This window comes from Zootoca vivipara, chromosome 6 (genome assembly GCF_965207765.1).
Source record: "Zootoca vivipara chromosome 6, rZooViv2.hap1.1, whole genome shotgun sequence".
In the NCBI taxonomy this organism is placed as follows: domain Eukaryota; kingdom Metazoa; phylum Chordata; class Lepidosauria; order Squamata; family Lacertidae; genus Zootoca; species Zootoca vivipara.
In genome coordinates, this window is record NC_142589.1 from 60962100 (window position 1) to 60976839 (window position 14740).

Sequence of the window (14740 nt, forward strand, 5' to 3'; positions counted from 1 at the left end):
TAATCCAATTTCCTTAACCGCACATTTAAGGCCTAAATGTGATTTCCCCTCTGGGGACTATTTATGATGAAATGGTCTGGCGAGACGGAGGCGAAGAGCAATCGATGGAGAGAGGATCTGCCCAATCAAAGCAACTGAGATGCGGTTGCCATGGAAACATCCTACTGCCTTGCTGGCTTCTCCTACAAATGGCCTTTTCTGCTCAGTTTGGGGGACGCCTTCAAAGGTAGGTCAGGTTTGCAATTTTGATGGCTTCAAAGTAATAATAATAATAATAATAATAATAATAATAATAATAATAATATTCCATTAGGAATGTAGCTAAACAAAAATCTAAGGCTGAGTGGAAATATGTTGAAGATTATTTGAATAAAGATGGTATAAAACAGAATTGGTGATTTGCTTATACTGAGATATGCACAGGGAGAAAGATAGATTTAGTTAAAATTTCTTGGTTTGGTATTTTCCATCAGATAATGTATTTAGCAGGATCTAGCAGGATATGAACAATCACTAAAGGAAGCAATGTATAAACAACTGGAAGTCAATTTTAATGTTTAATCTCAAATTTATTTATTTATTTGTTTCTTTCTTTGTTTATGTATTACTTGATTATCTTTTTGTCTTGGATTTTATGATATTCGTATATTCTTTGATTAGTTGATTTTTTTCTTTGCATGTTTTTAAAGAATCTAAATAAAGTTTCTCTTTAAAAACTTAAAATAATAATAATAATAATAATAATATTTATACCCTGCCCTCCCCAGCCAAGACCGGGCTCAGGGCGGCTAACACCAGATATAAAACAATTGATTTAAATACAGCTTAAAAACAAGATGAAATACAATGTTAAAAGGCAGTCTCATTTCAAGAGAAACTCAAATCAAAAACGGTTTGGGGAAGAAAATGTCAAATCTTCACCGAAGGCCAACTATCCAGACTGGTCCTCTGTGGGCCCCCCAAAAAGCCAGGGAAGTCCCCAGATATGAGTTCCATCACAGAAGGGAAAAGGGAAAAGGACAGAGGGGGAGGGTCAAAAATGAGACGTGAATGTTTAGGGAACCTTTTAATGTGTGGCATTTTAATGTATTTTAATCTTTGTTGGAAGCCGCCCAGAGTGGCTGGGGAAACCCAGCCGGATGGGCATGGTACAAATAACAAATAAATTATTATTATTATTATTATTATTATTATTATTATTATTATTATTAGGACGTAAATAGCGCCATTTGATGCCTTGGGTACCCGCTTTGTTCCTTGGGAAATGGGATGTGTTTGGTATTTTTAAGGTCCCAATATGTGGGTGTGTAAGAGGGAGGGGGGAGAGAGGGAGAGAAAGAAAAAGAAAGAGGGAGGGAGGGAGAAAAAAATAGAGAAAGAGAGGGGGCAACGGAGGAAGAGAAAAAAGGGGAGAGAAAGAGGGAGGGGGACAGGGGGAGAGAAATAAAGAGGGAAAGAGAGAGAAAAAGAAAGAGAGGGAGGGAGGGAGAGAGGGAGGGAGGGAGAGAAGAAAAAACTAAAGAGAAAGAGAGGGGGAGAGAGAAAGAAAGAGTGAAAGAGAGAGGGGGCGGGAGAGAGGGAGGGAGAGATGGAGGTAAAATAAAGAGAGAAAGAGGGGGAGCGAGGGAGGAAGAGAAAAAAGGGAGAGAAAGAGAGAGGGAGGGAGAGAAAAAGAGAGAGGGGGAGAGAAGGAGAAAGAAAGAAAGAGAGAAAGAGAGAGGGAGGGGTGGGTGGGTGAGGGGAGAGAGAAAGAGAGGGGGGAGAGTAGGAGAAAGAAAGGACGAAAGAGAAAGAGAGAGAGAACTTTTTGATGGATCTAGAATGGGGCACCTGCCCCCCACATTTGCTACGCCCATAAGGGGTCCCCCTAAAAAAACACCCTGGCTTTACGAGAGAGAGAGAGAGAGAGAGAGAGAGAGAGAGAGAGAGAGAGAGAGAGAGAGAGAATCTCCCCCCCCCCCCCGCAAAAAAGAGAGCCGCCCCTTTGCACGTCCCCTGCACGTGCCCGCTTTGCTGCAGTCCGGATTCGATCTGGATTCGATCCGGATTCAGCGCTCCCGGTTTCCCCAAAGGGGGCGAGCGGCGGTTTTAAATTGGTTTTTAAAAAAACCTATAATAAGAAACCAATTTTTAAAACCAATCGGAAACCCATTTTTAAAACCCCAATCAAACCAATTTAAAAAAGCAAAAAATAACCCAGATAAAACCAATTCAAAACCAATTCCAAAACCCAACAAAAGCAATCAAAAACAATTTTTAAAAACAATAAAACCAATAAGAACCAATGAAAATCTGAGGTTATGAGAAACCCCCCGCCAATAAAAGCCTAACCCCCCCCAAATAATCCTGGGATATTTTTTTGTGCCATTGAGTCTCCCATCCTGGTGGGGGAGTTCCAAATGAGGTGAAATTAAGCTTTGCTTGACCCCTGCACATTCCTCCCCCCAATATTTTATTCCAGTTGGACCCCCACCCCACCCGGGAGAGGCGGGTGGGCTAAAAAGTCCCCTAGGGGACAAGGCGGTACATAGGGGGCCTGGCCCCCCAAGCCGAGAGGCTGGTCCATAGGGTCAAGGGGTCTTTGGCCGGTCCTTAGTAGGGTCAAGTAGTCTCTAGGTTGGTCCTTAGGGCTGTAGGGTCCCGAGCTTGGTCTCTAGGGCCAAGGGTCCTTGGGGTCCCCAAGCCAAGAGCCTGACCCATAGGGTCACTGGGCCTTCCTGAGTTGGGCCAAGGCTCGGCTAGTCTCTTAGGGCTGAAGGTCCCCTAGCTTGGGTTCTAAAAGCCAAGGGGTCCCTGGGCTGCTACCCCAAGCCAAGAGCTTGGTCCTTCAGGTCGAGGATACCCTAGGCTGATTCTTTAAAATGGGAAGGGGGTCCCGAGCTTCATCTCTAGGGCCAAGGGGACCGAGAGGCTGGTCCATAGAGTCAACGGGTCTTTGGCTGGTCCCTGGGCGGTCCTTAGTAGGGCCAAGGGGTCTGTAGGGTGGTCTCTAGGGCCAAGGGTCCCTTGGCTGGGGCCCCCAAGCCGAGAGGCTGGTCCATAGGGTCAAGGGGTCTTTGGCCGGTCCTTAGTAGGGTCAAGTAGTCTCTAGGTTGGTCCTTAGGGCTGTAGGGTCCCGAGCGTGGTCTCTAGGGCCAAGGGTCCCTGGGGCCCCCAAGCCAAGAGCCTAACCCATAGGGTCACTGGGCCTTCCTGAGTTGGGCCAAGGCTCGGCTAGTCTCTTAGGGCTGAAGGTCCCCTAGCTTGGGTTCTAAAAGCCAAGGGGTCCCTGGGCTGCTGCCCCAAGCCAAGAGCTTGGTCCTTCAGGTCGAGGAGACCCTAGGCTGATTCTTTAAAATGGGAAGGGGGTCCCGAGCTTCATCTCTAGGGCCAAGGGGGCCGAGAGGCTGGTCCATAGAGTCAAGGGGTCTTTGGCTGGTCCCTGGGCAGTCCTTAGTAGGGCCAAGGGGTCTGTAGGGTGGTCTCTAGGGCCAAGGGTCCCTTGACTGGGGCCCCCAAGCCAAGAGCCTGACCCATAGGGTCACTGGGCTGTCCTTAGTAGGGCCAAGGCTCAGCTAGTCTCTTAGGGCTGAAGGCCCCCTAGGTTGGCTTCTAAAGCCAAGACCCTGACCCATAGGGTCACTGAGCGGTCCTTAGTAGGGCCAAGGGGTCCATAGGGGGCCTGGTCCCCCAAGCCAAGAGGGTCAAGGGGTCTTTGGATGGTCCTTAGTAGGGTCAAGAAGTCTCTAGGTCCATCCTTAGGGCTGTAGGATCCCGAGCTTGGTCTCTAGGGCCAAGGGGGCCCTAGGCTGGCCCCGCCAAGCCAAGAGCCTGACCCATAGGGTCACTGGACCTTCCTGAGTAGGGTCAAGGCTTGGCTAGTCTCTTAGGGCTGAAGGACCCCTAGGTTGGCTTCTAAAAGTCATGGGGTCCCTGAACTGGAGCCCTATGCCAAGAGCTTGGTCCTTCAGGTCGAGGAGACCCTAGGCTGATTCTTTAGGACTGGAAGGGGGTCCCAAGCCCACGGTCTGGCCCAGAGGACCCAGGATTCCTTAGGAGGAATTATTATTATTTATACCCTGCTGATTGCTGAAGAATTGATGCTTTTGAATTATGGTGCTGGAGGAGACTCTTGAGAGTCCCATGGACTGCAAGAATATCAAACCTATCCATTCTGAAGGAAATCAGCCCTGAGTGCTCACTGGAAGGACAGATCCTGAAGCTGAGGCTCCAATACTTTGGCCACCTCATGAGAAGAGAAGACTCCCTGGAAAAGACCCTGATGTTGGGAAAGATTGAGGGCACTAGGAGGAGGGGACAACAGAGGACGAGATGGTTGGATAGTGTTCTCGAAGCTACGAACATGAGTCTGACCAAACTGCGGGAGGCAGTGGAAGACAGGAGTGCCTGGTGTGCTCTGGTCCATGGGGTCACAAAGAGTTGGACACGACTAAACGACTAAACAACAACAACACCCCTGCCCATCTGGCTGGCTTTGCCCAGCCACTCTGGGCGGCTTCCAACAGAATATTAAAATACATTTAATTTTTAACCGGTGTAGTTTACCACCTATACATCACCTTCAATCTTCTAGCGTTATATTATAACCCAAAATTTTGGCCCAACGAATCATTACCAACTTCACCTTCTTTCCATTGCCATTCCAGCAAAAAAAAAAATACATTTTGGACAATATTTTTTATTTGTTATTCAATATTTCAACCTCAAACTTAGATTGAACAACTCCAAATCCCTTCTTTTTAAAATTATCCTTAAACATTTCATTAATTTGATCATCATGTAGCCAATCCTTCACATATTCTTTCCCTTCCTCATACGGTTTTAATTTCCATTTCCTGCAATCCTTTTGAAGTAACACTTTCTATGTTACCCACTTCTTACTCACATTAATTTTTTTCACACTCATAATTTCTTTCTTTCTTTTAAATAATTTTTATTCATTTGTCCATAACATATTATGAAATTCCATCTCAAATTCCATTCTTATATACACATTTTGGCTATCAAAGCCTGACTTCCATCAACCCTGACAATTATTTCTGAATTCTATATTTATTATATTTAAACCACTGCTTAAATATAATATCCTATTCCCTTACTAAAAATCTTCTTTACGATGACTTTTATTATTCAACTTACAAAGATACTTGCAATCCTACCATCGTATTTGTAATGGGGATAACCACAAAAGGGGTTTTCCTTTCCAATAGGTTTTTTTTACCTATCCCATACTTCAGGGACTGTGAACTACTCACAGTATTTAAAAAACTGGCAGTGATCTACCCATTGTCGTAAAAAAAAATTCTAGCTGTGGGAAGCCAAAGTTGTTGATGTTGTTTTGCTTTTTTTGCTTTCTTCTAAGGAGATCACTGGGGGGGGGGAGAGGGCAGAGATAAACCAGGATCTACCAGAAACACCCTGTGATCTACCTGTTGGACATGTCTGCCATACTTCATAGAGAGATCCTCGGAACATGTGGTTTTGAAAACCTTGATGGACCATCGTTTTGTCATGGCATAAATTTGCACGCCATCTTTCTAGGGCCAACCAGCCCCTAGGTTGGTGCCCCAAGCCCACCACCTGGTCCACAGGAACCAGGGGTCCTTGGGTGGTGCTTCCTCCCAGGTGTCCATGGAGGCACAGGTTAGTTCTGTATCCAGGGCAGCTGTCTACCAGCTTCATCTGGTATGCAGGCTGAAACCCTACCTGCCCCCAGACAGTCTCACCAGAGTGGTGCATGCTCTGGTTATCTCCTGCTTGGACTACTGCAATGCAATCTACGTGGGGCTACCTTTGAAGGTGACCTGGAAACTACAACTAATCCAGAATGCGGCAGCTAGACTGGTTCAATCCCAGCATCTTCAACCTGAAACCCTAGAGAGCCCCTGCCAGTCAATGCGCTCTACGTGGGGCTACCTTTGAAGGTGACCCGGAAACTACAACTAATCCAGAATGCGGCAGCTAGACTGGTGACTGGGAGCGGCCGGCGAGACCACATAATACCAGTCCTACATTGGCTCCCAGTACCTACATTGGCTCCCAGTACGTTTCCAAGCACAATTCAAAGGGTTGGTGCTGACCTTTAAAGCTCTAAACGGCTTCAGTCCAGTATACCTGAAGGAGCGTCTCAACCCCATCGTTCTGCCTGGACACTCAGGTCCAGCGCTGAGCCCCTTCTGGTGGTTCCCTCGCTGCGAGAAGCCAAGCTACAGGGAACCAGGCAGAGGGCCTTCTCGGTAGTGACGTCCACCCTGTGGAACACCCTCCCACCAGATGTCAAAGAGAAAAACATCTACCAGACATTTTGAAGACATCTGAAGGCAGCCCTGTTCAGGGAAGTTTTTAATGTGTGACATTTTAATGTGTTTTAAATATTTGTTGGAAGCTGCCCTGAGTGGCTGGGGAAACCCCGCCGGATAGGCGGATACTACTACTACTAATAATAATAATAATGTTGGTGCCCCAAGCCCACAGCCCAGTCCACAGGACCCAGGGGTCCTTGGGTGGCCCTTTCTAGGCCCATCCCATTCCTGGCTTGGTCCTTCGGGTCCCCCCCCCCTGCCTACCTGGCTGGAGATGAGGTCCTCGCAGACGGAGAGCGCCATCTGGATGGCATTGGGCTTGTGGGTCACGGAGGTGGCATTGAGCTGGATCTTCCAGGTGCCGTGCCGCTTGTTGGCCTGGCCGATGGCATCACGGAAGACCTGCTCGTGCCGCTTGGTGCTGAGCACCGCCCCAATGTTGATCACCTTGGGCTCGCAGCCCGCGCGGGCCACCGAGAAGCACACCAGCACTGCCAGCAGAAGGAGGCGCATGGCGCTCACCCCACCATCGCCCGGCGCTGCCCGGCAACCCCCCAGCCAGCGGTGAATTGCCCCGGGGTCTGGGAGAAGGAGAGGCGCCTGCTGTCCCGGGTGCTGAATTGCCCCCTCTGGGGGGGGGGACCTGCCGCTCTCCCTGGATTAGAATTAGCCCTTTGCAACACCCCGCTGTCCGTGGTCCTGAATTGCAACCCTGCAAGAAAAAACCGTAGCTCTCCCGGGTGCTGGATTGCCCCCCTGCAAAAATGCAGCTTTCCCCGACGCTGAATTGCCCCTCCCGCAAAAGCTGCTGTCCTTGGTGCTGGATTGCAACCCTACAAAAAGCCGCCGCTCTCCCGGGTGCTAGATTGCGCCCCACCTGCAAAAACGCAGTTTTCTCCGGTGCTGGATTGCCCCCCTTGCAAAAAACCGCAGCTTTCCCCGGGACTGAATTGCCCCCTTTGCACAACGCCGCTGTCCTAGGTGCTGAATCTCCCTTGCAAAACGCGGCTTTCTTTGGTGCTAAAATGCCCCCCCTGCAAACAGCCGCAAAAAAATGATTTTTTTGGGGGGGGGGCGAATGGCGGAATGGCGCTGTCCGCGGTGCAGAAATCCCCCTGCAAAGGCGCGCACCCGCGCAAGGGAGAAGGAGGCCAGTCAATGCGGCAGTGCTTCGTGTCGGGCGGGGGGGGCGGAGCTTGGGGTGGGGGGGAGGGAGAGATCAAAGCCGGATGGGGTGGGGGGGCTGAAGAAATTGGGGGGCAGAGGAAATCCAGAGATTCGCTGTGTCCCCCGCGCGAATCTTCCTAGGATGTGCCCCCCAAATATTTATAGAATGTGCCCCCCAATATACAAAGCAGGGGGGCTGCGGAACGCCAAACCTCCCCGCTCAAGAGATTCGCCCCCACCCCGTAAATCTTCCTATGATGTAACCCCCCAAAATACAAAGCCAAGCCTCCCTTCTCAAGAGAATACCCCCACCCCGTAAATCTCCCCCCCCCCAATACAAAGCAGGGGTGGAGGAAAGCCAAGCCTCCCTTCTCAAGACATTTCCACCCCGGCAATGTTTTACCCCACCCCCCACCGACCCGCAACTCCCCCCCGCAGGGTTAGGAAGGGACCCCCCCAAAAAACAACCCCTCCCCGAACTCCCCAGCAGCGAAGCCGGCGTGGTCGCTTCTCCTCCAGCTGCAAGGATCCTTCTCTCCACCTCCCGCCCCAGTTCTCCCTTTTGGGGGGGAGATGCTCTGAGGGGGGAGAGGATGGAGAATTGGGGCAGGGAGAGGGCAGGGGGGCAGAGGGAGGGAGGGTCGAGGCTGCCCCCCCGGGGGGGAAGAGGGCCTGGGAAGGAGGGGATGGGGCAGAGAGGGGGGGTGCAGCAGTGCAGAGGGAGGGGGGGTCGAGGCTGCCCCCCCGGAAAAAAGAGGGCCTGGGAAGAAAGAGATGGGGCAGAGAGGGAGGGAGGGGGATGCAGGGGGGCAGAGAGAGCGATGGTCGAGGCTGCCCCCCCGGGGGGGGGGAAGAGGGCCTGGGAAGAAGGAGATGGGGCAGAGAGGGGAGGGAGGGAGGGATGCAGGGGGCAGAGGGAGGGAGGGATGAACGGGGCTTCGTTATATATATAGATGTATGTATCTATATTTTAAATGCTTCGCCTTCTATAAATCTATAAATCTATCGACATATCTCTATCTATCTGTCTGTCTGTGGATCTATCTATCCTGTATGTATGTATGTATGTATGTATATTTTTATGTATCTATCAATTTATGAATCTATCAAAGTATCTATATCTATCTATCTATCTATCTATCTATCTATCTATCTATCTATCTATCATCTATCTATCTATCTATCTATGTTATCAATTTATGTATCTGTCTATGGAGCTATCTATCTATCTATCTATCTTGTCTTCTTCTTCTTTGGCGATCACTCGTAGCTGAATAAGATTGTCTTCCATAAACACGGTTTGACCAATGAGTCCGTAAGTGACTGTAGAGGCCAATTCTGGATCTGCAGGTCCCTCCACAGTGGGGACATTGGTTTCCAGGCGGGAGTTGATCCCGATGTGGATTTGCCAGCTGTGCCTTTCTCTTAGCACGTTTCTCCCTTGCGTCCTGAGTTCAAGTGTCTTCAAAGCTCATGACACCTTTGGTCAAGGCTGTTCTCCAACTGGAGCGCTATCTATCTATCTATGGATCTATTTACCCTTCTATCGAGATATATACGGTAGATAATTTCCATTGCAACTGGCCTTCATTGCAATTTTCTGTTTGCAAACCACTGCAAGAACAATTTCTCTCTCCTGCTCTGCCTTCCCCCGGCTGCACATTGATCCCTGCTGCCTGCTGACGTTTTACTTGTTTCTTTTCCAAAAAAAGACCGTTGTCGCCATGGCAATGGGGCCGTGTCCCACATTCCCCAGATGCACTTCCGGGGTGTGTGTGTGTGTGTGACAAACAGATGGTGGTTTGCAGGAATGCAAAGGCTGCCGATTAATAGGAATGAGAATGAGAAGAACGGGAATAACAATGAGAATGAGAATGGGAATGTTGTTGTTGTTGTTGTTTAGTCGTTCAGTCATGTCCGACTCTTCGTGACCCCCCATGGACCAGAGCACGCCAGGCACTCCTGTCTTCCACTGCCTCCCGCAGTTTGGTCAGACTCATGTTGGTGGCTTCAAGAACACTGTCCAACCATCTTGTCCTCTGTCGTCCCCTTCTCCTAGTGCCCTCCATCTTTCCCAACATCAGGGTCTTTTCCAGGGAGTCTTCTCTTCTCATGAGGTGGCCAAAGTATTGGAGCCTCAGCTTCACGATCTGTCCTTCCAGGGAGCACTCAGGGCTGATTTCCTTCAGAATGGATAGGTTTGATCTTCTAGCAGTCCATGGGACTCTCAAGAGTCTCCTCCAGCACCATAATTCAAAAGCATCAATTCTTCGGCGATCAGAATCAATTTATGTATGGATCTATCTATCTTGTATGTATGTATGTTTGTATCTATATATTTTTATGTATCTATCAATCTATGAATCTATAGATGTAATATATCTATCTATCATGTATGTATGTATGTATGTATCATCTATCTATCTATCTATCTATCTATCTATCTATCTATCTATCTATCTATGGATCTATTTGCCTGCCTACCTTGTATGTATGTATCTATATATTTTTATTTATCTATCAATAGACGTATCTATATCTATCTATTTATCATCTACCTACCTACCTATCTATGGATCTATCTGTTTATATCTAATCTATCATGTATGTATGTATGTATGTATGTATGTATGTATGTATGTATATTTTTAATGGATCTATCAATCTATGAATCTATCTATAGACACCTATCATCTATCATCTATCAATCTATCTATATCAATTTATGTATCTATCTATCTATCTATCTATCTATCTATCTATCTATGTACAGTGGTACCTCGGGTTACAAATGCTTCAGGTTACAGACTCCACTAACCCAGAAATAGTACCTCAGGTTAAGAACTTTGCTTCAGGATGAGAACAGAAATCATGCTCCGGCTGAGCGGCAGCAGCAGAAGCCCCCATTAGCTAAAATGGAATCTAAGTTTGGCCTCATTGAGGGGCAGTATTTCAATATGAGTAAGAAAATGGGACGCAGGTGGCGCTGTGGGTTAAACCACTGAGCCTAGGGCTTGCTGATCAGAAGGTCGGCGATTCGAATCCCTGTGACGGGGTGAGCTCCCATTGCTCGGTCCCAGCTCCTGCCAACCTAGCAGTTCGAAAGCACGTCAAAGTGCAAGTAGATAAATAGGTGCAAGTAGATAAATAGGTACCGCTCCAAGCGGGAAGGTAAACGGCGTTTCCGTGTGCTGCTCTAGTTCGCCAGAAGCAGCTTTGTTATGCTGGCCACATGACCTGGAAGCTGCATGCCAGCTCCCTCGGCCAATAATGCGAGATGAGTGCCGCAACCCCAGAGTTTGTCATGATTGGACCTAATGGTCAGGGGTCCCTTTAGGAAAATGAGAGTACCCCTAAGCATTTTTTTTTTAAGAAAAAAAGCACTGTTGCTATATAGGTCTCTTACTTGAGAATTGGATGTCCTAGTATATCGCTCCCCCGAAACAAGCAATAACATTTTATTTAGCTTAATCTCCAATTGAGCATACATTCCCCAAGCCTCTCCAAGCCAGTTTTCTTTATACTAGGTTGCTGCAGAGGTTCAGGTTGTGTGTGTGTGATTCCCACATCCAAACAGGCTCATCTTCTGGCAGCTCAGCCAAAGTGTGTAGGAACAGCAACAGAACACTTGTATAAGTGCTGTGCTTTGATGCTGGGATGGGAAATTCGTGGCCCTCCAGATGTTGCTGGACTGTAGCTCTCATCAGCCCTGTGAGCCGTCTGGCTTGGGCTGGTGAGAGTTGGGAGCCCGAGGATAGTTGGAAGAATGCAGGTTCCCTGTCCCATGTTCACAGGTAAGGGATCCTGAACATGCACTTTTCTTCAGAAGTGGTATGATTGAGGCACTATTTTAAAAAAATGTGATAAGCCATTTTGCTGCATGAAGTGAAGGACAAGGTGGCACACCCACACATACTTCTATGCGCAAAAGCTGACCAGATTGGCAGCTGAATCTTATTCAAACACAGGCAAAGGTTCCCTGTTTAACGTGGTTTAGGACAGGGGTCGGCAAGGTTTACCCCTCCTGGGCCGGTTCACTCCAGCGGAGATCCTGCTGTGGTCCGGATCGTGTGTGTGTGTGTGTGTGTGTGTGTGTGTGTGTGTGTGTCATTTCCTGCGTCTGCGCATGCGCAGATGTGATTTCTGGTGCCATGGTTTAGCACAGCATGTGGGGACTTGCCGACTGGGCGACTCAGTTTGGGAGCAGCTCGTGGGCTGGTTAAATGACCCCCATGGGCCGCTTGTGGCCCACAGACCTTAGGTTGCTGACCCCTGGTTTAGGAGAACAGGCTAGGCTCAGGGCAGGGCAGGCTGTGTGGTGCAAACAATTGCATTCTCCATTGCCTCTCCTCTGTTGCTGCCTGCCAGCCACAGCATCCACCCCCTGAAGCAGCTGGCTCATTCTGCCTAATGTTGGGGCCAGTGCTGTTGATTATTAAACCTGTTCACTACTTCAGCCTTTTCAAAATAGAAAGCTGGTTAATGACTACTCTCAAGGACAGACAGATGGATGGGCGAGGAGGTTCAGTATCCAGAGATAAGCATGTATCAGTTTTATATGCTCTCCAAGTCAGACCCGTCTGTTGAGGAAACGATGTAAACAAAGAGAAATGGATAAACTGGCACCACTTCTGTGAATCCCACAAAAATACAAACTTTGAAGAGCTGGGATCTAATGATTAAGTACAGTATTTGACACTTAAGTTAGATTTTGGCAATAAAGAGAATAAAACGTTGCACTGTGAATCATAATACAGCTTATTCTTTCATAAACATTAATTATAAACGGGAGAGAATTTTTTTGTGTAATCAAAGTGTTGCTGCCAACAAAGTGCAACTCAAGAGTAGACCAATTGAAAGTAATGAACCATAACCTCAATGGGACTACTCTGAGGAGGACTAACATTGGTGAAACCCACAGTAATATATAGTGAGACTATTAAGATGAGGAATAAAAATGTGTGGTTACCTGCATTGTGCAGTATGATTATTATGATTATTATTGTAATTTCATGTGTAATCTTGTAAAATAAGAAGGGGAAAGCCAGTTTTGCACAAAGCAGGCAGGCAGTTCACTAAATATGTCATCAGCCCTGACACAAGATGATAAGGTGGGTGGGCTATAAATAGTAACCAATCCATCCATCAATCTGAGCCACGAAGTTCCAGGAGAAATATTAGTTTAATGCAGTGGCCTTTAATCAGTGGATTTATCATCAGTTTCCTCTTATCGAGTGCTTGGCTCTAGTCCACAACCCCCTGCTCAAGAACCTTGCCCAAAGAGGTAAGATTAGCAACTGGGTGGTACTTACTTAGATTTTCTGAATCCAGGGTGGGTTTCTTGAGGAGTGGTCTTACCACTGCCTCCTTCAAGCAGGCAGGGACCACCCCCTCTTGCAGGATGCATTGATCTCCTCCCTGGCCCAGCCAGCTGCCCCCTCCCTGCTAGTTTTGATCAGCCAAGAGGGGGCAAGGGTCCAGAATGCAAGCGGTCGCTCAGATCAACGCAAGCACCTTATCCACATTCTCAAGCCTTACTAACTGGAACTCATCCAACACAAAAACAGCAACACAGTCGGCACTTGCAAAGTCGCATGGCAGCAAGAGCTGTTCTAACAGGGAGGTTTGAGGGCAAAAAGAAAAAGCATTTCATGTGATGCTGCCTTAAGCAGCTGTGACTTGCTGGCCTCTTTGGGGTCATCACAGCACAGGGGAAGGCTCTGCACTCCTCCACCTTTTGCACAAAGCACACCAGGCATGCGGCCACGCTGGAGGGATCACGGCGCAAAATGTGCAAGTCTTATGACACAGATTCATGCAGCAGCGCCTGCCCTCGGGGGCTGGACTTGAGGGCAGAAGTCCAAGCCCCTCCCCTCCCCTAAGCCAAACAAGCAGGAAGGCTCTTAAAAGGCCAGCAAGGACTAACTTACCATGTATTGAGGTCAGGGAAGTAATATACCTTGCTCTCTAGGGAGCTGTCTATGCCAAGCCAGAGCATTAGTCCATTTCGCTCAATATTGTCTACACTGAATGGCAGCAGATATCCAGAGCTTTCAGGCAGAGATCTCTCCCAGGTGAGAAACTGGCTGCTAATCGAAATTTAATTCAGTGGGTCCTTGCCCAACATAAAGCCCGAACCTGTTACTTAAAAGGTCTAGAAGGAATATTTGGGGCATTTGTGAGCAACAGCACAGCTTAAGGTAAGCCTCTGCTGCCCTCTAGTGGTTGGTTAGTGACTTAAATCAGGCTCAGTGAGCACTAGGCATTTGTTGTCTTTTGCAAGGCCACGCCTGGTCCGTCACACTTGCAGCCTGCTCGCTTCCTAAACCCAGGCTGGCTGCTGTTTGTGAGGAGCCCCTGACCAAGTGTCCTCTGATGGCCACCCATCCCACAGGCTTACCTGGTGCTCGAAGCAGTACTAGAGCTGCTATCAGCTGTGGCTGACTGGAAGGCCATTTTAATTTCCCACAGTTCCTCAGAATGGTTTCTGTGGCATCACCAGATCCTGCCAGGGGACTACAGTTCCAGAACCACCACCACCACCCAAAAAAACCCCCACCCAGTGTGACCAGCCTTCTCACCACCACTGACTGGGCTCCTGTGATGTTAATGGCAGCTGGATTCTCAGAAATTAAGGTGAGGCTTTTTCTGCCACACTGGAAATTAAACAGGTGAGGCCTTAACTCCACGCCATTCAGAGCATGACTTGCTTTAAGTTCTGCATTGGACTGCTGTCAAAGGCATAAGAGCAGAGGGCTCCCCCCCCCCCCATTTTAACAGATCACTCTTAATACAATTTATAACAGCTTCCTCACCCTATTCCCATGCCCTCAGAACAGCGTAACGGTACATAACAATGAAAGCATCGCTTTGTATCTCAACAGCGGTGGCATGAGTGGGGTGGACTTACACAGCCAGGCTGCACCTTCCACTACCACCCAGTCACAACCCTCAAAATCTGCTCCCAGGGGGAAAGAGGACAGCGAAGTCCTGTTGTGTGAGTAACTTTGGCTTCAACCAGTTATTAAAAGCTTGCGGTGAAGCCAGTTCTGTAAATTCTCAGAGTGATGCTACGTTGGACATTTCAGGGCATTGTGGGAAATTTAAATGGTGAGGCAATTCTATGGCTAGGGCTCTCCTCAGTCCTGGAGTTGGCCCTGAACTGTAGATAAGGGATGGACGTAACTGTCAGCATCTTCTTGGTTTCTCATTCTTCCAATTTTCAGTTCTCTACCTCTCCTCATCAGTTTGTATTCTTTCTTAAGAAAAAG

General features: G+C 48.3%; 1 protein-coding gene across 1 annotated transcript in view; it reads right to left on the reverse strand.

Annotated features, from left to right (window-relative positions):
• Positions 1–6951, reverse strand: part of GRIN1 (glutamate ionotropic receptor NMDA type subunit 1) — a 51672-nt gene extending 44721 nt beyond the window's left edge. The window contains exon 1 of the mRNA XM_088672333.1: positions 6567–6951. Coding sequence (XP_088528459.1) covers positions 6567–6815 — 249 coding nt within the window. The 5' untranslated portion in view covers positions 6816–6951. The remainder of the gene's footprint in view (positions 1–6566) is intronic.
• Between the last annotated feature and the right edge of the window lie 7789 nt (positions 6952–14740).